The sequence below is a fragment of the Pan troglodytes genome, chromosome 7 (genome assembly GCF_028858775.2).
Source record: "Pan troglodytes isolate AG18354 chromosome 7, NHGRI_mPanTro3-v2.0_pri, whole genome shotgun sequence".
NCBI classification, from domain to species: Eukaryota; Metazoa; Chordata; class Mammalia; order Primates; family Hominidae; genus Pan; species Pan troglodytes.
The window spans coordinates 152587242-152611979 of NC_072405.2; the positions used below are offsets into that span (position 1 = coordinate 152587242).

Consider the following 24738-nt stretch of genomic DNA (forward strand, 5'->3'; position numbering starts at 1 on the left):
GGTCACTTTAGCGGCAGGCAGTGGCATCGCAGTGTGGGCTTAATGTGTATCTCCCTCATGGCTGCTGCTGTGGGGCATCTTTTCATGAGCTTACTTGCTACCCATATGTCTACTTTGGTGAGTGTCGGATCAAATTGTTGTGCACTTTCTGATTGAATTGTTTTCTTTCAGTTGAAATTAGAGAGCTTTTTATATATTCTGGATACATCCTTCATCAGACATGTGATTTGCAAATATATTCTACTAGTCACTGGCTTCTCTTTTCATTCCCTTAACAGGATCTCTTGCAGAACAGAAGTTTCCAATTTTGATGAAGGAACCCTTGAGCTTTTTTATGATGTACAGTTACTAGCACAGGCTAAAATTAATCAATATTTAACTCCCCTGCAAATACAAGGATCTCAGAATATTTGGACAATTCTTCACCTTTAATATACTATCATTGTCCAGTAGCTCCATCCTTTGTAAAAAATCTATTCCACAAATTAGACACTCTACTAATTATGGACTTTTTAAAACCTTAATGAGGATTTGGATTTACTTACACATTTACCAATTTCTTGGTTCACTATTCTTCTTGCATCACACATACTCTTTCTGGGATTCCAGTCCTTCACCTTGAAGTCCATCTTTTGGAAACCCCTTTTCATGAAGGCATGTTGGTGGTAAGCCCTCGCAGTTTTTATTTGGATAGAATGTCTGTATTTTGCCTTTGATCTTGAAAGGTAGTCTTGTCAGTTGCAGAATTCTAAGTTGACACTGACTTTCTCTCAATACTTTGTAGATACTACCATTTTCTGGCTTCTTCTGCTGCCAATGTAATGTGAAATGTCGGCAAATTTGTCATCACTTCTCCCTTCTTTCAAATTGCTTGAGGCTTTCCCTTTCTCTGTGCTGTTCCGCAGTTCACCCATGATGTGCCCAGGAAGGTATTTCATGTATGTGTTCAGTATGCTTGTGCTTCCTGTGTCCGTGGAATCACAGATCACATCAACGACCTCTTCACACACTGCTTTCCTCCATTTCACTGATCCTCCTCTTCCGGGACTCCAAGACGATGTATGTTGCATCTCTGGTTCTACTCTCCCCATCTCTTCATCTGTCATAGTTTCTATTTTCTTACCTCTCTTTGCAACATTATTTCTTTAGAAATCTTCGAGTTTGCTATTACTAACTTCATCTATGTCCAGTATGTTGTTTAACCCGTCCACAAAGTTCTTCATTTCTAAAAGCCATACTGATCTTTCACAGATCGGCCTAATCACTTTTTAGAATATTATTGCTAATTTTTGTGATTTCATCTTTTTATTTTTAAAAATATTTCACAGAAATCATATTATATGTCTGATTATTTCCAACAGCTAAAGTCTTTTGGGGTCTAAACTTGATATTTTTGCTCTTGTTGGTTATTCCTCCTGGTTTTCCCTCAACGGCTTTCCCCATTACAGACTAAGTGATTTCCAACTGGAGGCCCAAAAGATTCTTCTTATTCTGTGGGTATCCCAAAGGCCTGACTAGGGGATCTTTTCTCCAGAACCTTCTTCTTGGCTCCAGGATCCACAGGTAGACCTGGTGCTTATTCAGGCTCAGGGCAAGAACCTTCCTCGTTTCCTGAGATCCTCTAGGGTGGGCAAGCTGGCCGTGCTCATTTGAGCCAGATGGATGAGGCACCTGAAAACTGTCCTCACTCACCTGGAATGCAGCACTGTGTAGGGAAAGGGCATGAACTTGGAATCCAGACACCTGGTTCAAGGCCTGCCTCTAGCACTCTCTGTGAACCTGGACATGACCCTGCAGCTTGAACACCACCCCTCCAACACCACCCTGGGCTCTCAGTCTGTCTGTAAAATGAGGGACCTAGTGAGGGGACCCGGGCTCTCTAGCTCTGACAGGAACAATCCCCGCCACTCCCCGCTGCCTCTTTCTAAAACACGCCTTGGAAGGCCCTGCAGGCAAGCTCTGCCACAGAATGCCACATCCCATTTCTCATCACAGACCCACCATCCTCCTAATCTCTCCTGGTAAACATTTGGGCTGCCTGAGGGATGGAATGCAAGAAGCACAGTGTCCAAGGTGAGCAGTGTGGATACGAATCCCACCGAAATCCCATCTGGGATAGGTCGGCAACCCTCAAGGTCTTCCCGGGTGCCTCTCTCACACGCTTGCTAAGAGCATTCCTTCCTCAAAAGCTCTGATCCTGACAGGCTCCTGGTGAAGCCAAGACCACAGTCTCCTTCCTGGCGAACCTCAGGCCACCCCTGGCCCACATCCAAGAGAAGGGGTTTCCAGGCCCAGATCTGAGGGCAACACTCCTGGACCCTCCTGGTTCTCCTTTCATCCAGAAATGCCCTTGCCCTCAGGGCCAGGCATGGCCTCTGCCCTCCCTGCGTGCCACCTGCCATTCCATGCCCCCACTGGATGATGGAGCTTCATGGACAGCCATCTGCTGTCCTGGCCATGCTCCTGCTTGGCCTCTCAGCATCTGAGCAGCTCTCAGGAAACTGTCCTAGAGTGCAAAGGGCACGTGTGCACTGTGGAGACACATGGACCAGGACTTACCCATTCTGCCCCTAAGTTCTCGAGTCCCTGCTCCTCAGCCACAATGCAGAGGTGAAGCCGGCTCTCCTAGCTTGGCCCTTGGTCTTCTCTGCCTGAGGTACTTCTGGATCTTCCTGCCCCTCGCTGGCTGCAGTGATTACTGCCAAATCGCCTTGGAGGCCTCTGCTGTCCGTCCTGCAGGGAAGCCCCCGACACTCTAGACTGTGCAATCCCAGCTCTGTCAACGCCCCAGCTTGGCAGATTGCACGCTGCCTACCCCAGCATCCAGTCCCTTCCGTCTTAGTAACAAAATCCCGATTTGGGGCTGAAGCCGTGTTTTCCAGCTTCTAATGCAATGAAATGTGGGCATCTGACTAACTCCCAGTCAGTGGGCTGAGATGCAGGCAGAGATCTCCTTCAAGGGAGGGTGTGTGACCTTCCTCCATTCCTTCCCTACACTCTGCTACCTGAAACACAAGTGTGATGGGGGGAGGCCTGCAGCCATCCTGGGCCATGAGGACCATGGCAGAGAAGGGAGCAGAAAGACACCTGGACCTCTGAGGACTGTGGCCCTGCCTTGCCAGCTCCAGGTCATCAATGTCGGTGACGTAGGGGCCATGGCGCCTATCTACTCTAAGACACCCTATTCTCTGTTTCCTACCAAATGCAGTTACACTGATTTTTAACTGATACACAAAATAACTTTCATCAAATATGTACTGACTTGCTTAGTATACGTTTTCTGTAGCACACGCTAAGCTCTGGAAGAAGAGGCCTCAAGTTTGCCTTGGTTGTTTCTGTATCCTCAGCACTTAGTAAGGGCTCAGCCAAGAGAATACTCCCAGAAGATGCCTGGACTGACCAGGGTCAGGGCTGGGGCCAGAGCTTAGTGTGTAGCTAGGATCAGGCTCAGTGTGTGATCAGAATCAGGGCCAAGTCTGTCACCAGGATCAGGGCTAAGTCAGTGACCAGGATCAATGCTCCATGTGTAACTGGGGTCAGGACATAGTGCAGGACCAGGAGCAGGGCTCAGGGTCAAGGCTCAATGTGCAACTGCAGTCAGGACACAGTGTGGGGTGAAGGTTGGGGCTCAGCTAGCACCAGAGTAGAGGCTGCGTCCAGGTTAAGACTGTAACGCAAGACAGAAAACACACACAGCCATACGAGGCCACTGTCAGCCGTGCTGGGTATCTTTATTTATTAAGCTTTATTTTCTGTAGAAGCAAGGTTTTGCTATGCTGTCCAGGCTGGTCTCGAACTCCTGGCCTCAAGTGATCTTCCTGCCTCAGCCTCCCAAAGTGCTGTGATTACAGGCATGAGCCACTGTGCCCAGACCATGGTGGGTATTTTTAATGGACAAGAACCCAGAATGAAGATCTACAGAGGCTTCCTGGAGGTGGTGGGACTGAGGTCACCTGGTTTGGCAGGATGGAAGGCCAGCTTTCCCGGGGTGGAACCATCAGAGTGGAGGCCCCGCCCAGAACCAACAGCAGCACCATGGGCACCCATAGAAGGGGTAGCCTGGAGGGAGGCCAGGCGTGCGCAAAAGGCAGCTGGACATGTGGCTACACCTCAGGTTCTTTCATAGACAAGAGTTACTGACACATTGCTGGCTCCAGGGGAAAACGCAAAACGAGGAAAAGGCCCCTCTCCCTGCTCTCAGGGATGCTGTAGTCTTTTGACTCTCGGCTGTGCCAGAGCTTCCCTGGAAGCTGCTGGGACCAGCATGCCTCCCACTCAGGCCAGTCAGCCAGCATCTTGCTCCTGGGACAGGCTTTGGGCCATGGGAGCCAGGCAGAGGCCGCAGAGAAAGAAGCTGGAGGCCCCAGACTAGCCAAGGCCCGGGCTGGTCCCACCTCCCGCTCCTGCTCGCTCCCGGCGGCTGCCCAGGCTGGGGGGCTGCAGACTGTGCCCTGCCGCACAGGGACTGGAGATGGGGCAGCACTGCCAAGGGATCTCCCAAGACTCAAAGGAGGTAATGGAGGAAGAAGGATCTGAAGACGCAGGGAAGTGCCCAGGCCCCCGCAGGGAGGCTGAAAGCAGCGGTGCCCGCCATGCCTGAGAAGCAGGCTCCAACTCATGTGCTCGTCAGCAGCCGCACTGCTGCCTGGTTTGTCATTTCATGCTTATGTAAAAAAATACCTTTTGCAAGAAAAATCTACAGGTACAAAATGTCATCCCAGCCCCATACAGTACCAAGTAATATATAGGCATATATATATATATATATGTATTTATAACATAGAAAATTGGATAGAAATTATTCCAGGCATATGGGATGTGGTTCCCCTGGGCCAGAACCACGTAGGGCAGAGGAGCCCTGCCCTCCAAGTGTGCATGCCCACGAAAGGGACAGGGGCTTTCAGGAGTCACACCAGATCACACTTGGGACCTTTTTAGGGCCTCGCCGAGCCACCCTTTCCAGAGCTCCGGTGAGCAGGGGGCCCCTCAGTGCATCTTCCCCACCTCCCCTGCCTCCAGGGACGCTGGGCTGCAGACTTCGCAGCTGCTGCCACATGGGGTTGGAGGCTCCAACAGCATCATCCCTCAGTAGACCTGGTCCACTGAGCCCCACAGGTTGGCTCTCTGCAGCCTTTCCCTGCAGGTCACCACCCTCTACAGTCAATGGCAAGGACGCGACATCACAGATAGACAGCCCACATCCTCTCATCCTTCCGGTCTCCTGGACTCGAGTTGTCCCGGTGCCCTGGAGACCCCGTCACTGCCACCTCTCCCCTGCCTGGACTCAGCAGGGGAAAGACTGGAGGCCCTGTTCCTGCCTTTTGGCTCTGCCAGCACCCCCGACCAGCTCTATATCTCCTCCTCCACCTTCAAGATCATCCCTGAGAAGACCTCGAGCCCCGAGTGGGCGCCCTTGGGGCTGTCCTGGGAGCCTCCAGCAGGCCCCTGGGCCACTCCACTGGCAGGACTACCGTCCTGGAGTGAGGGTGAGGCTTCCCGGGTAGGGCGTGCTTCCACCAGCCTCTCGAGGGTCCGGTTGAGGGCCTCCACGCCATCGGCCAGACGCTGGCTCTGCTCGGCCAGCCGTTGCAGCAGCAGGTTTTGCTGGGCCATGAGTGTACTCTGCTGCTGGGCCCAGGAGGACAGCAGGGCGCCCTGCTGCCGGTGGGAGTCCAGCAGCCGCTGCTCAAATGCGGACGTTTCAGATGCTGCCGCTGGGGTCCTCCTGGACGGCAAGGGAGGTGCTGGCGCCGAAGAGGGCGGGGAAGGCTGGAAGGCCCCCATGAGTGTGGTTGCTGGTGGGGTGGAAGCTGGGGAAGCAGGTGGGGAGGGTGAGGAGGTGGGTGCGTGGAAGACTCCTCGTAAGTCCAGGGGGTCAGGTTCAGGCGGGCTGGGCCCTTCCAGGGTCCTCAGGGGCAGCCACAAGCAGCTGGGGGTCTCGTCCTCCTCATCGGCTAACAGAGGGAGACAGGGAAATGTCAGCCTGCACGTCCACAGCCCAGTGATCTGGGGGGTGAGCAGGGTGCAGGGAGAGTGCCCACGTGAGGCCCCTGCACCTGGAGCTGTTTGGGTCTCATGATGCTCCGTCTGCAGTGGGAGTTGCACCCGTTTGAGAGATGAGGAAACAGACCCAGAGAGGTGGGCACATTTACTCTAGTAGTGCTGGGACTGAAGCCACAGCCTGCCCATATGCAAAGCCTGCATGCCCACTCATCACAGCACCACTTGTATTCATCCTCCCACCGACTCCCCTGTGCTCCATCCGCTCGTCCGCCTGCCCTCTGGTCTACCCGCCATCCTGCTACCCAAGTGTCTATTCCTCCACATAGACACGCCCACCTCATCCACTCATCTATCTGTCCACCTGTCTGTTCATCACTGTCCAGCCATCCCCTTCCAACCTCCTCTTCCTTCTATTCATCCATCCATCCGTCTACTCACTCATTTATCCATGCTGTCTGTCCATCCACCCAGCCACTCACCCATCTACTCCTTCCTCCTTCCATCTACCCATCCACCTGCCCGTCTACACCTTCCTCCTTCCACCCATCCACCCGCCCGTCTACACCTTCCTCCTTCCATCCATCCACCTGCCCATCTACACCTTCCTCCTTCCATCCACCTATCCACCCGCCTGTCTACACCTTCCTCCTTCCATCCACCCGCCCGTCTACACCTTCCTCCTTCCATCCGCCTGCCTGTCTACACTTTCCTCCTTCCATCCACCCGCCCATCTACACCTTCCTCCTTCCATCCATCCACCCGCCCATCTATGCCTTTCTCCTTCCATCCACCTATCCACCCGCCTGTCTACACCTTCCTCCTTCCATCCACCCGCCCGTCTACACCTTCCTCCTTCCATCCGCCTGCCTGTCTACACTTTCCTCCTTCCATCCACCCACCCATCTACACCTTCCTCCTTCCATCCACCTATCCACCCGCCTGTCTACACCTTCCTCCTTCCATCCACCCGCCCGTCTACACCTTCCTCCTTCCATCCACCCGCCTGTCTACACCTTCCTTCTTCCATCCACCTGCCTGTCTACACCTTCCTCCTTCCATCCATCCACCCGCCCATCTATGCCTTTCTCCTTCCATCCACCCGCCCATCTATGCCTTTCTCCTTCCATCCACCCGCCCATCTATGCCTTTCTCCTTCCATCCACCCACCCGTCTACACCTTCCTCCTTCCATCCACCCGCCCATCTATGCCTTTCTCCTTCCATCCACCCGCCCATCTATGCCTTTCTCCTTCCATCCACCCGCCCATCTATGCCTTTCTCCTTCCATCCACCCACCCGTCTACACCTTCCTCCTTCCATCCACCCGCCCATCTATGCCTTTCTCCTTCCATCCACCCACCCGTCTACACCTTCCTCCTTCCATCCACCCGCCCATCTATGCCTTTCTCCTTCCATCCACCCACCCGTCTACACCTTCCTCCTTCCATCCACCCGCCCATCTATGCCTTTCTCCTTCCATCCACCCGCCCATCTATGCCTTTCTCCTTCCATCCACCCGCCCATCTATGCCTTTCTCCTTCCATCCACCCACCCGTCTACACCTTCCTCCTTCCATCCACCCGCCCATCTATGCCTTTCTCCTTCCATCCACCCACCCGTCTACACCTTCCTCCTTCCATCCATCCACCCGCCCATCTATGCCTTTCTCCTTCCATCCACCCGCCCGTCTACACCTTCCTCCTTCCATCCATCCACCTGCCCATCTACGCCTTTCTCCTTCCATCCACCCACCCGTCTACACCTTCCTCCTTCCATCCACCCACCCATCTACACCTTCCTCCTTCCATCCACCCACCCGTCTACACCTTCCTCCTTCCATCCACCCACCCGTCTACACCTTCCTCCTTCCATCCATCCACCCGCCCATCTATGCCTTTCTCCTTCCATCCACCCACCCGTCTACACCTTCCTCCTTCCATCCACCCGCCCATCTACACCTTCCTCCTTCCATCCATCCACACATGCATCCGTTCTTCCAATCATCCTTCTGGCCATGCCCTTGTCCATCAGGCACCCATCCACCTAAGTGAATGTCCCCAGGAAGACAAGAGGGTCAAGCTTCCGCAGGGAAACAGGGAGAGAGGCCTGAACCTGAGATGCAGCAGACGTGGGCTCCAAGGCCAGCTCTGCTTGGTCTCAATAGCCGCGCGACCCTAGAAAACACCTTCTCTTCTGCAGGCCTCAAATTCCCAGTCTGCAAATTAAAGGCCTGGCTTCACAGTCTCTAGGTTTGGGATCTCTGACCCTTCCAGTTCCCTGGGTGTGGAAAATGGGTGAACAAACGTCCCTCCCTGACACACTGTGGGGAGGCCCCTCGCAAGCGGGAGCAGGACATTCTATGCAGAGGCGACTTCACAGAGGCCTCATCCCTCCTGACACACCATGGGGAGGGCCCCTTGCAGGTAGGAGCAGGACATTCTACGCAGAGGCGACTTCACAGACACCTGGTCCCTCCTGACACACCGTGGGGAGGGCCCCTCACAGGCGGGAACAGGACATTCTATGCAGAGGCAACTTCACAGATGCCTCATCCCTCCCTGATACTCCCTGGTGGACCCCCTCGGGAACAGAAGCGGGACAGTCTATGCAGAGGTGACTTCACGGCCGCCTCCTGGGCCTGAGCCTTGCCCACCTCCTCTGCAGTGTGTGTGGGGGGGGCGGTGCCTGCTCTGCCAGAACTGAGCCCACAGGCTCACTGGGAATGCGGCACGGCGTCCATGGCACAGGTGGCTGGCCCAGTTGCCACTGCCCTCCTTTCCTCCTCCTCCTTCTCCTCCTCCTCTTCCTCACTGTCCCATCGTCCTCCTGCTGTCCCAGGCATCAGCGCTGCTTCTGACCAGGTGATCCCAGGGTGCTCAGGAGGGGTCATCTTGCTGGCTGGCTGCTTTCCTCTTGAAACAAGGCCTTCCGTGTGGTGTGGCCCTGAGTTTCCAGCGAGTCCACCTTGCCCGTCACCAGGCGTCACCTTCTGCCCATCACCTTCTGCCTCCTGGAGGCCCCTGGGCCTAGCTGCCCTCAGCGACTAGAGGTGCTGGGCCAAGGGCTGAGGCCAAACAGCCCAGAGCTGGCGCCAGGAGACCCAGCCCCAGCCTTGCCTCTGACCTCATCCTGCAGGTGACCTTGGCACAGCCTCTCCCAGGTCTTGTCTCCCGGCCTGGCGTTCACCAGCTGTCAACAGGGGCCGACCCTTGGTGACCTGGACCTTCTGAGTCTCATGGCCCCCGAAAGAAATGGGGAGGCCCAAACTGAGCTCAGCCTCCCCATTACCACACACTCCCACAGTGGGGGTGCCCGGGCTGGGTCCCACTGGGGAAGCTCAAGGCGGCCCTGGCCTTTCTCCACCCAGTCAGGCCCCTGCGTGGTTCCAGCTGCGGCCCCCTTTTCCTCTTGCACCCCTGAGGCAACTGAGGACCCTCTGCGGGCACAGCCGTGATATCCCAGCGTCCTGGGGATGTGGCTCCTCTCTCGTCACACCTGCCTGTGATGTCCTGGGCTCGTCTGGCTGCTCCTGGACCCTGGCCTCACACCCACTGCACCATCTCATCTGCCAGTACTGCCCCTGCTCCGCCCTCAAGAGTGTGTGCTCTCCTGGCCCCAGCTGGCCCAGGGGCTTCTTCTGCGCTCCCACAGTGGCCCATGCCACCCTCACCTTGCTGGACTTAATGTCCAGCCTGCCTGGCCCCTGGGACTCCTTGAGGAACAGGCTCTGGTCATCTCTGCCCGTCAGGGCCAGTGGGGAGCACCAGGCCACAATGGGGACAGAGCCGGTGAGGGGAAGACAGCGGCTGGGCCTCCATCTCAGCTGGGCCACAGTCTCCAGCCAGCCTGACCTGTCAGGTCCTCCTGTGGTGACCACAAGTCAGCAACAAGGCCCAGTGAGTGGCTGGTCATCAAGGCAGCTCCAAGTCCCACTTCAAGAAAATAAAGGCCTGAGCTTTCTTGTTCCCTCTGAGCCACTGACCTGCCCCAACCACAAAGTCCCCTCTGCAGTCCCCCGCCCCAGGATGGACACTGAGCTGCATGTCAGCATCTGGCACGGGAGGTGGAGCGGGAAGGCCCCAAGTGCCCTCCCCTCGGCTGCACCCCGGATCCATGGGAGAGGGCGGCATGGTGCACACAAGAGAGGAGACGGTGCCGACCGCTGTGGGCACCACGCAGACCACTGCTGCCACAACCCCGCCACTCCCAGAGCCCCAGAGCACGGGCAGCAGACTGGTTCAGAGGAGGCCTGTAGGCATGCCCCTCCCAGGCACAGGGCAGGGCCTGGGCCCCTCCAGACAGACGGAGGGAGGGTTGGAGGATAGGGGATGGAGGCCGGGCCGGCCGGGCACTGTGGCCCTCACACGGACTTACTTGGTGCCGGCTGGCTCCAGCCAGGAGCTGGCGGGCTGCCTCCGCATGCGAGGACGCAGCCTCAAGGCTGGCTTCAATACTATCTGCAAATCAAGACAACAGAAGGCAATTACAGATGGAGGCCCAGCCGCCCCCGCCCTGAGGACACCCCCCAAAGGCAAGCCCAGGGAGCCTGAGCCCAGGGCCTGCAGAGGAGCGGAGGCTGCAGGGATGGGCGCTGGGCTGCCAGACGTGCCGAGGGCTCCACGTGGTGCGGGCAGTGGGCAGCAATGACATTAGAACGGAGGCCTGGAGGTGGCCCAGGGAAGGGGACTCCTCAGTGCCCACACCAGGTGGGGCAGGAAGAGTCCACTCAGGAAAGGGTGGGAGTGGCAGGCGGAGGTCAGGGCTGGGGTCAAGTCCTGCTCTGTCATGACCTTGCCTGGGCCAGCCCCTCCACTCTGTGGCCACGGCCCTCTCTGAAGGGGCAAAGCCCCTGCCTTAATGTCTGTGGAGTTGCGACGCGGCTGATGGAGACCGGGTCTGCAAGCACAGGGCTCTGGTTTGCCACACGCACTGGCCCTCGACTCAAGCACAGGGAGCTGATCAGAAAGTTGTGCTGCCGTGCGGGGATCACGGGAGACGGTACCTGGGCAAAGCCGGGCTCGGTGGCTGCAGCAGTGCCACCCAGGGAAGCCACATCAGCAGGGCCCACGGGAGACACCAGACCAGGGCCGGGGCAGCCCCAGGGATCCGGAAGATTCCATGCTCAGCATTCTCTTCCACCCAAAGGAAGGACACATGCCACCTGGGCACCAGGAGCGCAGGCACAGCCTGGGTCCGCAACAGAGCCACATGCAAACACGAGCAAACACGAGCACGGGCAAGCCTTCTTCCCGGAGCGGGGTTCCTTGCAAGGCCTGCCTCCAATCAGGCAACTGGATAAGAGCTTGGGAGGCAGGAGTATCTAAACAAACTGTGCACCTGCAGTGCCTACCAGGGCACAGGCCTGAGCTGACTTGAGCCTCAGGGGTCTTAAGGCCTGGGATAGAGAGGCCATTACAACCACAGGGACTGCTGCCAGGCACAGCGTCACCTCCGGCCTGGCACGACTGGCTCCGAGGGAGGAGGGTCCTCAGAAAGACAAGGCCACTCCCCACCATCCCAGCAAGGACTCCCTACTCTCATCAGGGAACTGTGGCCCCATCTCTGCAAGCCCCCTGGGCAGGAGGTGGAACCCACGAGCCCTGCCTTCAGAAGCCCCCGCCCAGGCCTCACAGGGATCCTTGAACCCTCGGTCACCAGCTCCACCCCACCCTTGCCCCCAGCGCAGGGCCGTAGTGGAGCCGCAGGCACTCGCAGACACACCCTGATCGCCGCATCTGGGGGCTCCTGCCCTAGCCAGGGAAGGGAGAGCCAGGCTCCTGCACAAGGAGCCAAAGCCCAGAGAGCGGGTATGGGTGACGGCCTCGGCCGCTCCTGGAGCAAAGCACCCCTTTGCTCACTTGCAGACAGCCCCCAACTGAACTCTGCTCTCTATGTCCTGCCACATTAGGGTCACGACCCTCTGAGCCAAAGGAGGAGGAGAGGGAAGGAAGATGGGGCCAGAGGTGTGACGGATCCCCCCACAATTGCCACCCAGGAGGGACCAGCCTGCCAGGGAGGAGGCGCTAGCCTGGGCCCGGGCAATGCCACGCTCACATGCAAAGGAGCCACCTTACACCTGCAGTGGTAACAGCCTGGCCTCGCTTCTGTTGCTGAGAGGTGAATGTGGACAGTGGAGAGCATTTGCCAGCAGAGACAGGAAGGCCATGGTGGTCCGGGCTAACACAGGTGGTGCTGGACAGGCCACGTGCCCTGGCTGGACACTTTCTCTGCCCCGTGACCACACGCAGCCTCAGCCAAGCCCTGGACCCCACCCTTGGACTCAGCCTGTGCCCAATCCTGCTCTACACCTAGCCCTGGCCCTGGGGACTCTGATCGTAGTATGTGACCTGGAGGCCCACCCTCAGAATGGGGACTGACGTCCTGCTGCTCCAGGGCTGCATGCACGGGCCACAGACCCAGGGCGGTCCCAGGGGCATTCTTAGCCAGCATGGCACTGCCCACATTCAAGACACCTCACACAACCACTGCCCAGCTCCGCAGCCAGCAACATCTCCCTCAGCGCCCAGGCTGCCAGGTGGGCACGCCATGTCCTGCCCCGGAGCAGTGCACAGAGATGCACAAGGGGACGGGGGCTGCTCCCGGTGCTGTGCGGCCGCGTGTTGCTCGTGGGGTGAGGACAGGTTTGGTGCGTGGGCCCTGTGGTACTGAGCGACACTCCAATACCTCATCAGCCATCAGCCCTGGGCCCAGTGGCTTTGTCAGGTCTTGGAGGCCCCCAGTCTGTGAGGTGAGCCCTGCAGAGCCACAGGCCCTGGGCACCTGCTCCTCCCAACACAGGGGGTGCTCCACGGGGGCCCCTTGCAGATCCCCTGACTCCAGGAGTCCAAGGGATACCCAAGCACTAGGCCAGAGGCCTCCAGGGGCCAGAGAGAGCAGCCTTTGGGACTGCCCTCCCCAGACACTCGCAGAGCAGCACACACACCTCAAAGGAAACTGCCTGCCCAGTGGCCTCAGGGCACAGGGACCCCTGTGGGAGACCCCCCCGCACTGGGTCAACTCGCTGTCCCCAGCCCCACAGCCATGACCAGCCCTGCAGGCCTGGCCCTGCCCAAACCCCAGGCAGTGCCGCTGCAGAGCGGAAAGCATGGCCGGCTCAGGGCAACTGGGCCTGCAGCTGGGATGCCCCCACCCTGTCCTCAGGCTTGGCAGCCACTTCCCTACTCCCTGCCTCTGCGCCCACAAGAGGAAGTCTGGCCCTGTCCTAAGCACTCTCGCTTGGGAATTCAACACGTCAGTCGCTGTCAGCAGCAGGGCAGGCCACTCGAAGCAGCTCACAGGCACCAAAGATCCCGTGCTGCAGGGGAGCCCAGCGGCCTGGGGACCTGGAGTGGCTGATCCACCACGGGTCACAGAAGTCAAGGCTGGGTCTCAGTCCAGGGCAGGGAACCACAGGGTGAGCAAACCTGAGTTCCTGCAGCCTCCAGGGCTGAGGACTTGCAGAAAAGGACTAAGCACCTGGGCCACACCAGTGCCACCCCTGCCAGGCCCCTCCTCCTCAGCCCCACACGACATGTCTACCCTTGCCATGAAGCACCCCCAAACCAGGTCTGCCTCTGCCCATAGGACCCTTGGCTGCAAGAATCTGCCCTGCAGGAGACAACGTGGCCTCCCTGGGGGTGGATCCAGCCATCCCTGGCCTGCACAGGCCTGTGAGGACCCAGATCCTCCTCCAGCCCCACCCCATCAGGAGGCCCACTGACCAGGCCCATCCCCCAAGCCCCACCACAAGGCCTAGTGCCCAGGCCCATCGCCCAAGGCCCACAGCCCAGGCCCCTTGTCCAAGCCCAGCCACAGGGTTGGCTGGGTCTACATGCGTCTCCCAACCAGTCTGGCCCACTCTGCCCATGGGTCCCAGCCTCATGCACCGCCGTGAGCAGGAGCAGCTGAGGATGCCCCAGCGCTCCAAGTTCTGCCGTGGCCGCCACTGGGGGCGTTTGAGGCCAGCCCCTGCCTGTCCTGTGAGGCTGGGTCCTTCTGTCCACTCTGTGGCCCTCAAGGAGCTGGTCCTGCTTCCGGGTCTTCGTTCCCAAAGTCCTTCCGGCAGCTCCCAGGAAGGGGAGGGTCCAGCGGGGCTCTGCTTCGAAGGGTGGGCCACCATATGCAGAGGACGGCGAAGGAGCTCCTGGCACAGTGTCTTGAGGAGGAGAGGAGGTGCGGTGGGAGGAGACACGGAGGCGGCAGGAGGAGGCACGGAGCCAGCATCACCCTCAGAGCCAGCGTCACCCTTGGAGCCAGTGGCAGCTGCGGGCTGCAGACGAGGCCTGACCAGACAGAAACGCCTGGCTTCCGGTGGTCCCTGAGTGGGCCCGTGGGCTCGGAAGGGGGCACAGCGTGCCTGACAGGCTGAGAGTAACCAGACAGCACCACGTGTGGGGCTTCCAAGTGGGCCCAGAGGGAAGGGCCTGCAGAAGGAGGGGGAGGCCACTGCAAGCCAGAGTGAGGCACAGCGTGGGGCAGGGAAGAGTCAAGCTCCTCCCTGGCTCTGCCCAAACTCCTCAACAGTGACCAATGAATGGACAGGTTACCTGCTGCTCCCTGGGAGCTATGGCAAGGACCAGCTGGCTGGAGGTGCATATGGGCTGAGGCTCCTCCCGCCTGCTGGCTGGCCTTGCCTTCTCATGGTAGCTGCACGCTGGGGCTCTGGGGCTGGGGGAGAGCGGAGGGAAGCCCTCCTTCTTCCCAGACACCCCTGTCTTCAGACCCTGGGGCCAGCTGGGCCCTGCTGCCCTGCATGGGAAAGTAGGGACTTCTCCCTGCTGGGACCCACTGGTTTGGAAGACCTGGCTGCCTAAGGACAGCTGTGCTCACCGCTGGACTGCATTTGGAAGGGGAGGGCTGCCCGTGGAGAGGAAGGCCAGGCCGGGGCCCAGGGCCAAACAGGCCTCCTGGCCACACGACATCAGGCGGGAACGGCAGAGGCCAAGATGGGGGCTTTGGAGGGCACCAGGGCACCCTGGGCTGCACCCGCTGCTGCTGCACGTCGGGGAGCTCAGGCCTCGTCTCTGCCCCTCACCAGGCACTGGTCCCAGAGGCCACCTTGTGACCGCCTCCCCATGGTAGCGCTCACCTCTCTACAGTGACTAGGCCCCAGCGTCCCATCTGGACACCTGGTGGGCACGGCTTGAGGTGGCATCTATGGTCGAGCCCCTTGACAGCACAATGCTTGGCAATGCCGGGAGGACCCTGAGCTGGGACCCCAGGCGTGAACCGCAGCCCTTCCACTACCGAGACAGGCAGAACCCTCCCTGGCCCCGACCCTTGGTTTCCCCACCTAAAAGAAGAGATGGGCCAGGAGGGTGGCGGGCCATCTCCATGGGCCTCTGGGTCTCCCTCGGAGGGTCTCCCTCGGAGGGTCTCCCTCTTGGGAGCTGGTGCAGAAGGATCACAGCCCACTCGCCGGCCCTGCTTGCCCCAGGGCAGGGTGGTCCCGGGGGGCGGGCTGTGGGGAAGGCCCACTTACTTGGCAGGGGCTCCGTGGTCTGGCCCTCGCCTTGGGGACCGTGGGCGGAAAAGGTCTCTGCCACCATGCGCTCCACAGGCGTGAGGAGGAGGCCGGGGGCGGGGCCGCCCTCCGCCAGCTTCTTGCGCACAGCACCTCGCAGGTCCCGCCACTTGTGCTTGAGGTCCCCCAGGTCGCGGCGGCAGTAGCCCAGCGCGTTCACTGCCTGCAGGATGCGGCTCCACACGCGGTGCTTTCGGGCAGGTGTGCCCCGCAGCGCCCCGAACAGCAGCGGGTAGTGGCGCCTCACCCTCTGCACCAGCACCTCCGTCTCCTGGGGGCTGAAGTTGGGCTTGCGTGTCTTGGTGCGGGAGTGGGGGCCCGGCCGCAGGGGTGTGGAGCCCAGCCCGGCACCCAGCAGCAGGGCCGCCGCGGCTGGCTCGGGGCTGCAGCTCTGCCGGCAGATGGCTTTGCTGCTGCTGGACCCTGGAAAGGCACCAGAGGCTGAGCAGGGGGCAGAGACCCTGGGGAGAGCAGCCAGGTTTGGGGTCACAGGTCATCACAGGCCATGCATCTGTGCACAGCGGCCAGGCCTCGCATCGGCACCCAGCATAGGCAGCCTACATCCACTATACAGGGGCCCTTCTGTCTCAGCTACTCTCTGGGCCTCCCGCCTGTCCACCCGGCAGGTGCCCTCTGCCCTCCCCGGGGCCCTGACCATGTGTGGTGGGTCAGCCCTGGTTTGTCCCCCTCCCCACAACTGCTCCCTTCCCTGAACTGCTGGCATGAGTGCCCCTCGTGATCAGTCCTTCACTGGGACTGATCAATCTGTCACTGGGACTGGGTGGGCACCTGAAGTGAACAAAGCGCTCCACACACTCAGCACATCCCAGCCCGCGACAGGTGGCCAGGGGCAGAAATGGCTACAGCCACCTCTGGAAGCTGACAGTGGGGAGAAGGGGGGAGGACAGAGCGATAGGAGGGGTCCTGGGGAGAGGAGGTGGTAAGGGAGTGATGGGGCAGCCCAGCAGGCCCTGTATGGGGCCACAGAGCAGCTGGAGGGGGCCACAGAGCAGCTGGAAGCCCAGGCTCCGAGGGGATTGAGGGGCCAGCCTGGCCCAGCCCCGCCCCAGGGAGCAGCAGGGTGCTTGAGCCGCAGTCACTCTTCTCCTGGGGACACAGCACAGTACCCGGGAAGAGGACGCCAGCTGCCTGAGGGTCTCCGGACACACTGCCAGTTGTCAGAGCAGGAGGGACCAGGAGGCTGTTCTCGGCACAGGCCCCAAGGTGAGGCCACAGCTCAGTCAGGGCATGGAGGGAGAGTGAGTGGGTGGGGTGGAGCCTGAGAGTCCTGGTGGGCAGCTGAGCGCTTTAACCAAAGGCCCGTGGGCACCAGGGGCAGCCTGGCTCTTCCTCAACTAAGGAAAAGAGACACCCAGCCAGAGCCAGGAGCCTCTGCCCCACTGGCCTGGGAGCCAGGGCTCCTGGCAGCAGCAGGTATGGACAGGGCGGGATGAATGGGTCAGAGCCCTCCAGTGGGAGCGGGAAAGACACCAAAACACAGCAGGGATGGGGTCCCTATGGGAGGGGGGCAAGGTCAGCATCCCCTCAAAAGCCGCCTGCAAACCTGGAGCCCCACCATGGTTGGGGGCCGCACAGGCAGGCCAGGGCTGCTGTGTGACTACAGTGGGAAGAGGACATGAGGGACTCTGGCTCTCCACAAGCAGAGGAGGCCACAGCGCATGGAGTCAGAACTGGACACAGTCACCCCAGGGTTAGGGTCAGGGTTAAGGGGACCCAGAGCTTTTAGACCTCATGGTGAGGACCTCTCTAGGGAGGCCATGGGCAACCCCATAGAGGAAGGGCTGTGGCCCAGGGTAGGTGAGCAACCAAGGCGGGCGGGGGCGCTGGGGAGTCGGTGGGCCTGGGCGGGGTCACCGGGCACTGTGACCTCTGTCCCATCTGGGAAGGCCCCTCCCTTGCCCCAGGTGAGGGTTCCCTGAACGGAGCCTCCAGCCTCCCTGGCTCCACGCTCAGCCCCTTCATCCTGACCTCTCGCCTGTCAGGTCCTCGACGGGCGGCCTCCAGTGGCAAAAGGGTAGGGCTTCTCCTGGGGACTCAGAGGCAAGGGACAAGACTGTGGGCCTCCCACTTCCTGCCCCCACATACAGCCTGGCGCTAAGGTAGGGCCTGACTCTAGGCACCCGGGCGCCCCTGCTGCTTCACTTCCTTTTCCAGAGGAACGCAGGGCTGAGGGCCCACGGTGCTGGCTGGGAGGTGCCCTGGCTGGCGGTGCAGCCCCTCTTCTCGTGGATGCAGGGACTTCAGGACACCATGCCCTGGCCAGGCCTGCACGTTCCCATGCCGCTCTCCCCACACCCCCCCAGCACGGGTACATCCATAGCAGAACCAGAGCTCCAGCCTCTACATCTCTGCAACCTCACAACCCTATCCACCCCAGAACAGCCTCACTGTGGGGAATCTCTGGGCAGAAGCCCAGGATGAAGGCGTGGAGGCTAGTATCTGTCAACGAGCGGAGCAGGGACCAGCGTCTGTCAATGATCAGGGTGGGGCCAGTGTCTATTAATGAGCGGAGCAGGGGCCAGTGTCTATCAATGAGCAGAGGGGAGGCCACTGTCTGTCAAAGAGCAAAGGCAGGGTCAGTGTCTGCCAATGAGCAGAGGCGGGGCCAGTGTCTGTCAATGAGCGGAGGTGGGGCCAGTGTCTATCAATGAGCAGAGGGGAGGCCACTGTCTGTCTAAGGGCAAAGGCGGGGTGAGTGTCTGCCAATGAGCAGAGGTGGGGCCAGTGTCTGTCAATGAGCAGAGGCAGGGTTAGTGTCTGTCAACGAGCAGAGGCAGGGACAGTGTCAATGAACAGAGGCGGGGCCAGTGTCTGTCAGTGAGGGGAGCAGGGACCAGGTTCTGTCAATGAGCAGGGTAGGGGCCAGTGTCTGTCAAAGAGCAGAGTATGGAGCCAGTGTCTGTCGATGAGCAGGGGGAAGGCTAGTGTCTATCAATGAGCGGGTACCAGTGTCTGCCAATGAGCAGAGTGGGGGCTAGTGTCTGCCAATGAGCAGAGGCGGGGCCAGTGTCTGTCAATGAGCAGAGGCAGGGCCAGTGTCTGTCAATGAGCAGAGTGGGGGCCAGTGTCTGTCAATGAGCAGAGCAGGGACCAGTGTCAATGAGCGGAGCAGGGACTAGTGGCAACGAGCGGAGCAGGGCTGGAGGAAGACAGGGCAGGAGGGGAGGGAGCAGATGCTCAGACCTGGACCCCAGCCTGGGCCTGGCTCCTCTTAGAGGCCCCTTCACCCACCCTCAGGTGAAGGGGTGAGGGCTAGGGGCTGGCAGGCAGGCCCTCGGGGCAGCAGGTGGCCCGAGGCTGGGGCGGGTACCCACCAACAGCTTCTCCTTGCTCTGATACCATGGAGGCCAAGTCCTTGATGATCTGATTCACATCCAGCAAGTTGCTCTGTGGAAACAACATAGAACCACATCAGGAGCAGGGCTGTGGGGCAGACACCAAGGGCACCTGAAAGTTCCCATGGAACCTGGGGCGGGCCCAGGTGGCACCTGCAGAATCAGGAACCAGAGAACAGCTGGGGACCGGCTGGTCTGTCCACTTCCTGTGACAGAAGGCATGACTGGGTCCAGAAAGGGCCAGGGGTGAGCCCAGGGTCACCCCAAAAGTCAGAGACAGGGCAGGGATCTGAGTGCTCCATCTCCTGACTCTGAAGCCAAACCCCAACCTCTCCAGGTGTCCTAGGGGCTGTGAGCTGCTTCCCTGAGTACAGAGGTCCCAGGGTCTGTCCCCAGGATTTGCAGTCTAGTGAAGGACAGCATCCCCAGCACTGTAAAGGCCTGACTGCAAGAGAGCAAAGAATGTCTAGGGCAGATACACCATCCCCACTTGCCTGGGTGCTCCTGCACAGAAGGGTCTACCTTTCCCTCTCTGTGTAACAGCACTGAGCATGGGCCAGCACACAGGCACTGCTCAGCAAATCCTAAAGAAGTGGGATAGATGGACGAACGGGTTCAGGGGAGTGGACAAAAGGGTGGATGGGTAGATGGAAGGATGATGGGACAGATGCGTGAATAGGTGGGTGGACAAATGGAATGGTGGATGGGTGGGTGGATGGATGAATAGATGGGTGAGTGGATGGATGGGTGGGTGATGGGTGGATGGGCGAGTGGATGGACAGATGAATGGGTGGATGGATGGATGGGTAGATGGATGGATGGATGGGTAGGTGGATGGATGGATGGGTAGGTGGATGGATGGATGGGTAGGTGGATGGATGGATGGGTAGGTGGATGGATGGATGGGTAGGTGGATAGGTGGTTGGACAGATGGGTGAGTAGATGGATGGGTGGGTGGGTAGATGTATGGATGGGTGAATGGATGGATGGGTGGGTGGGTGGGTGGGTGGGTGGATGGATGGATGGATGAATGGATAGATGGATGGATAGATGGGTGGGTGGGTGGGGTGGGTGGATGGATGGGTGCATGGGTGGGTAGATGGGTGGATAGGTGGGTGGGTGGGTAGATGATGGATGGATGGATGAGGGATAGATGGATGATGGGGGGATAGATGAGTGGGTGAATGGATGGAAGAGTGAATGGACGGTATGTGGACGGATGATGGACAGGTGGGTGGGTGGGTTGGTCAATGAGCGGCTAAGTGGATGGTTGCTCCACTGCTATCCAAGGACTGAGTGGCTCCATGAAGCTAGTGAACAGAGTAAGGAACAGAAACGTGGGCCAGGAGGACTTCGGGTACCCCTCCACCCCGGCATACTGTGCTGGCCTCTTCCATCTTCCATGCTGTCTACCTTTACCCTAACTCCTTTTTCCCAGTTAAGTGGCTCTGATGATCCTAAGAGACGTGGCCACGCCACTCTCAGAGCACACACCTGGGCTGTGCTTCAGGCAAGGCACATACCATCCCCTTCACACCTGGCACCCACTCAGGGGCATCCTAGCACCCATCTAACAGAGCAGGGAGTGGGGGCTCAAGTGGTCCCATGACCTCCAGGGCCTCTCGGAAAGGGGAAGAGTTGGGACTCAGACCCCTGCCCACCGACCAGATGCCCACTCCTTCCCTGACTGCCACGCTGCACCTAGGACGGCTCCTCCACTGGCCAGATGCATGGCCCTGGGCAAGCCTGGCCACCTCAAGCCAGGTTTGCTCACTTATCACCTGAACAAAACCAACCCTCCTCACATAGCACCTGGCACATGGCTGGGTTCCAGCCAAGTCCAGGGGAAGCTCCTTCAGGCCTGCCGTGACCCCTGCCCTGGCACACCCGTCCAGTCAGCAGCTCATTCCAGAGCTGGGACTGACTTCCATGAGGGTCATTTCACCCCACTGCAAAATGTTACAAGGGAATTCATTTTCTCTTTAGGAGTATTCTGGGAAATGAAGCAATTAGCATGATCTTAAACTGACACGTAGTATCAACTGCAATTCAATTATCAGGCTTAAATGTGATGCAGAGGCAGGCGGTCCCTCTGCAGGAACTGGGCAGTGGCTGGGAAGGTAGCGAGAAGGTGGGGCCCAGGGGTCATGGCTTCAGTGTGCATCTGTGGCATGGCTATGGGGGCAACAGTGAATGAAAGGATGGGTGCGGGTTGGCCCCGGCCGGTTTCTGGTCTCCTCGTCACCACCACCTTCTGCCAGAGTGAGGTCACGGGTTCTGGAGACCAAGCCTAGGCTCCATCCTACAATGGGGACATCAAGGTCACAAAGCATGGCTCAGCCAGGTGGGTCCCCACCTCCACGGGCTTCCCAGTTATAGACGTGATCCCGTCAGAAGCCAGGCATGACCTCACCACCACCAACTTCGACCCCGGCCACTGAGCATACCCAGGCCTGGTGCACCCTGAGCCTGGTCTTGGTGGCTCATGGCCTCAGGGACTTGCAGAGGCCTTCCCAAGAGCTTCACAGGCAGAAGCATCTCCCCACGCGGCATGTGACTCACCTGTTATTGCCCCATTTGACAGGGAAGACAGAACCTGAGTCACTGAGAGGGTTAGTGACTGCCCAATGACACACAGCTGGAAAATGCTGGAATCCGCATCCAACCCACATTTAGGCAGACTCCAACCCAGGTCACTACCACCACCAACGCGGGGTGGCACCCAAGGCCGCCCTCCAGGTCGTGGAACCCAGGACCCCGGCCAGATCTCAGGGACAGTGGAACCCAGGACCCCGGCCAGATCTCAGGGACAGTGGAACACAGGACCCCGGCCAGATCTCAGGGACAGTGGGCCGCCCTCCAGGTCGTGGAACCCAGGACCCCGGCCAGATCTCAGGGACAGTGGAATCTAGGACTCCGGCCAGATCTCAGGGACAGTGGGCCGCCCTCCAGGTCATGGAACCCAGGACCCCAGCCAGATCTCAGGGACAGTGGGCCGCCCTCCAGGTCGTGGAACCCAGGACCCCGGCCAGATCTCAGGGACAGTGGAACCCAGGACCCCGGCCAGATCTCAGGGACAGTGGGCCGCCCTCCAGGTCGTGGAACCCAGGACCCCGGCCAGATATCAGGGACAGTGGAACCCAGGACCTCGGCCAGATCTCAGGGACAGTGGAACCCAGGACTCCGGCCAGATCTCAGGGACAGTGGGCTGCCCTCCAGGATGTGGAACCCAGGACCCCGGCCAGATCTCAGGGACAGTGGAACCCAGGACTCCGGCCAGATCTCAGGGACAGTGGGCTGCCCTCCAGGTCGTGGAACCCAGGACCCCGGCCAGATCTCAGGGACAGTGGAACCCAGGACCCCGGCCAGATCTCAGGCACAGTGGTCCGCCCTCCAGGTCGTGGAACCCAGGACCCCGGCCAGATCTCAGGGACAGTGGAACCCAGGACTCCAGCCAGATCTCAGGGACAGTGGGCCGCCCTCCAGGTCGTGGAACCCAGGACCTCGGTCAGATCTCGGGGATGGTGGGGCTCCCTTCAGGACGTCCCGTGCTGCAGCCACCAGCATGGGATGGGCCTTATGTGTGTGCACCAATCAATCTGCTTCCCATGAGCAGGGGCAGAGAAAGGCCACACTGGCATGATGCTGCTGTGTCCCTGGGGGGAAGCATGGCTCCGAGCCCCTGCCCAGCCTGTGGGGATGCAGCTTTGGTGAGAGATGCCAGGGAGGGGTGTGGCTGAGCAAGGCCGGGTCCAGTGCCTTTCAGGGGCCTGGGACGCCCAGCAGCTGGGGCGGGGTGGAAGAGGGGCAGCTGCGAGTCCCTGAGGCTCGGCCTCAGTGTTCCAGGCACGCCTCTGTGCACACACGGCCACTGCACTGGGCGTTCCCTGCTGACATCAGAGTCAACTTCCACAACCCCAAAAGCGCGGGCTGGGACACGGTGTTCCCAAGACAGGCAGAGACCCTGTGGCGCCCCCAGGGCACAGATGGCCTGCATTGTAGGTTTTGGGGGAGGTCCCCGGAGGCAGTGGCAGAAGTGATTTTCCATCTCATCGCCGACACTCACTGCCACTGCCTGGCTTCACAGATGGCTTGCTCCTCCAAGGCCCCGGGTCCTCCTGGGCAGAAGGGTTTTGTAGTCAGTGCTGGTGCCGAGGATGCGGCTGACAGGAGCCGGCACTCGCGGAGCCACCTGCTATCCACGCCAACCTTACCAGCAACATGTCAGGCCCGCAGACAGAGGAGCTGGTGGGGGGTGGGGGCATGTTCTCTGGGCTGGGGCTGCTGCCGGGGCTCCCACCCACTCATTGCTAGACTCAGCAGAGAAGCAGCAGGAGCAGTGATAACTGCCCATTGGGATGAGCTAAGACACAAAATGTTAATTTGCACCACAGCCAGCGCGGGGGACACACAGACTCCAAGCCTTCAGTGCCTTGGAGCCCTCACAGGCTGTGCCTCCTGTGAGCGGGGACCATGGCTCCTGGCACCACGGGCTCATGCATCCCAGCTTCAAGAGGCTCGGCCAGCAGGGCTGGCAGGGCCTCAGGGCTGCATGCTGAGAGGTTCCCACTCCCTGACCTCTTACGAGCGAACGCAGCATTTGTGTGAAGCCTGCTCTTCCTCATTTTAGGTGCCCCTCTCTTTAAGACGCCTGGCACTCAAACATCGGCCTGGTCCCACTTCCCTGCAGAAGGGTGAGCTGCCAGCCGGCCCAGCCCACTCGGAGGCACCCCCTGCCGAGGCGCTCACTGATAAGTGAACATCGTTCACCTCAAACAAAGCAGGAAGCAAAGCCTGAACAGCAGCTCGGGCTCCAGGCAAGCAGCCACAGTTAAGAAACCCCTGAGCCTTGTTTTCTGGAAAATGGCTCACCACAGAGAACCACTTCCCACAGGCCCTGGGCACGGCCAGCTGGACCCAGTCCTTGGGGAGCACTCTCTGTATAGAAGGGAAAGGACGCTGAACTCAGATAGTGAGCCTGGGGCCCCTCCCTGCTCCCCAGCCTGAGGCTGGAGGCCAGGGCCCCACTACCCCTCCTGGCGACCGAGCCGGGGATCTCACGGAACCAACTGAGAGGGCTGCTCAGGGCACAGGCAGCCCCAGAAACCCAGGTCCTGCCACATCAGCCACACGAGCTGCAGGCTACGTACACACCACTGTGCTGTCTCAGGATGGGGCAGGGTGCACCCTGGCCCTGAGGCCTGCCCTGGAGGCCCCAGATGCAAAGGGATGGGCCACTTCTACCAGGCAGCCCCAAGCCCTCTGCATAGGAGCTTCCTGAAGGGAGCAGGGAGCCTGAGGCACTGCCTGCCTTTGTGTCTCTTCCTCCATCATGGGAGGCCGCCGGGACTTACTGGGGATTCTCCTTCGTCCTGGCCCAGTGCTGGTCCCAGAACAAACAGAGGACTAAAGAGCTGAACACACCCTGCGGCTGCAAGAGAGCCGGGCAGGCGCAGTGGGGCTGGGACCTGCAGCTGGGCCTGTCGCTGATGGTGCGGGCAGATCCCAAGGATGGGCCCAGAGAGGGCCCACCGCAAGAGACAGAAGAGGGCCTCTCAGGCAGGCAGCTAGCATGGGTGGGTCCCCCCAGGCACTGTGGGCCCTGGGCCCTGTGCACCTGGGCAGGCCTCGGCTCCTGAGGAGGAAGCTCGGGGCAGGCGCAGCTCCACTCCCAGGCACACCTAGGAGACTTGCCAGAGATTTGGGCTCCCCCACGGGCCTAGGTGGGAGCCTAGTTCCAGGCAGAAGCCCCGTCCTCAGTCCTGGGGCGACAGAGAGGCCAAGGCCAGGCCTGAGAAGGGTGGGGCCTGCTCGAGGGGCTGGGACTGCCCCGGATGGAGCCCTCCAGGGCAGCGGC

At 59.9% G+C, this 24738-nt stretch overlaps 1 protein-coding gene across 45 annotated transcripts in view; it reads right to left on the reverse strand.

Annotated features, from left to right (window-relative positions):
* Positions 1 to 3707: 3707 nt before the first annotated feature.
* Positions 3708 to 24738, reverse strand: part of TSNARE1 (t-SNARE domain containing 1) — a 140344-nt gene continuing 119313 nt past the window's right edge. For 25 of the 45 annotated variants that reach the window (XM_063817417.1, XM_063817415.1, XM_063817416.1 and 22 more), the window contains 3 exons: positions 18861 to 18933; positions 15484 to 15948; positions 3708 to 5954 (listed from right to left, as the gene is read on the reverse strand). In XM_063817417.1, coding sequence (XP_063673487.1) covers positions 5350 to 5954; positions 15484 to 15948; positions 18861 to 18933 — 1143 coding nt within the window. In that variant the 3' untranslated portion in view covers positions 3708 to 5349. The other 20 variants (XM_063817432.1, XM_063817437.1, XM_063817431.1 and 17 more) reach the window with 7 other exon arrangements.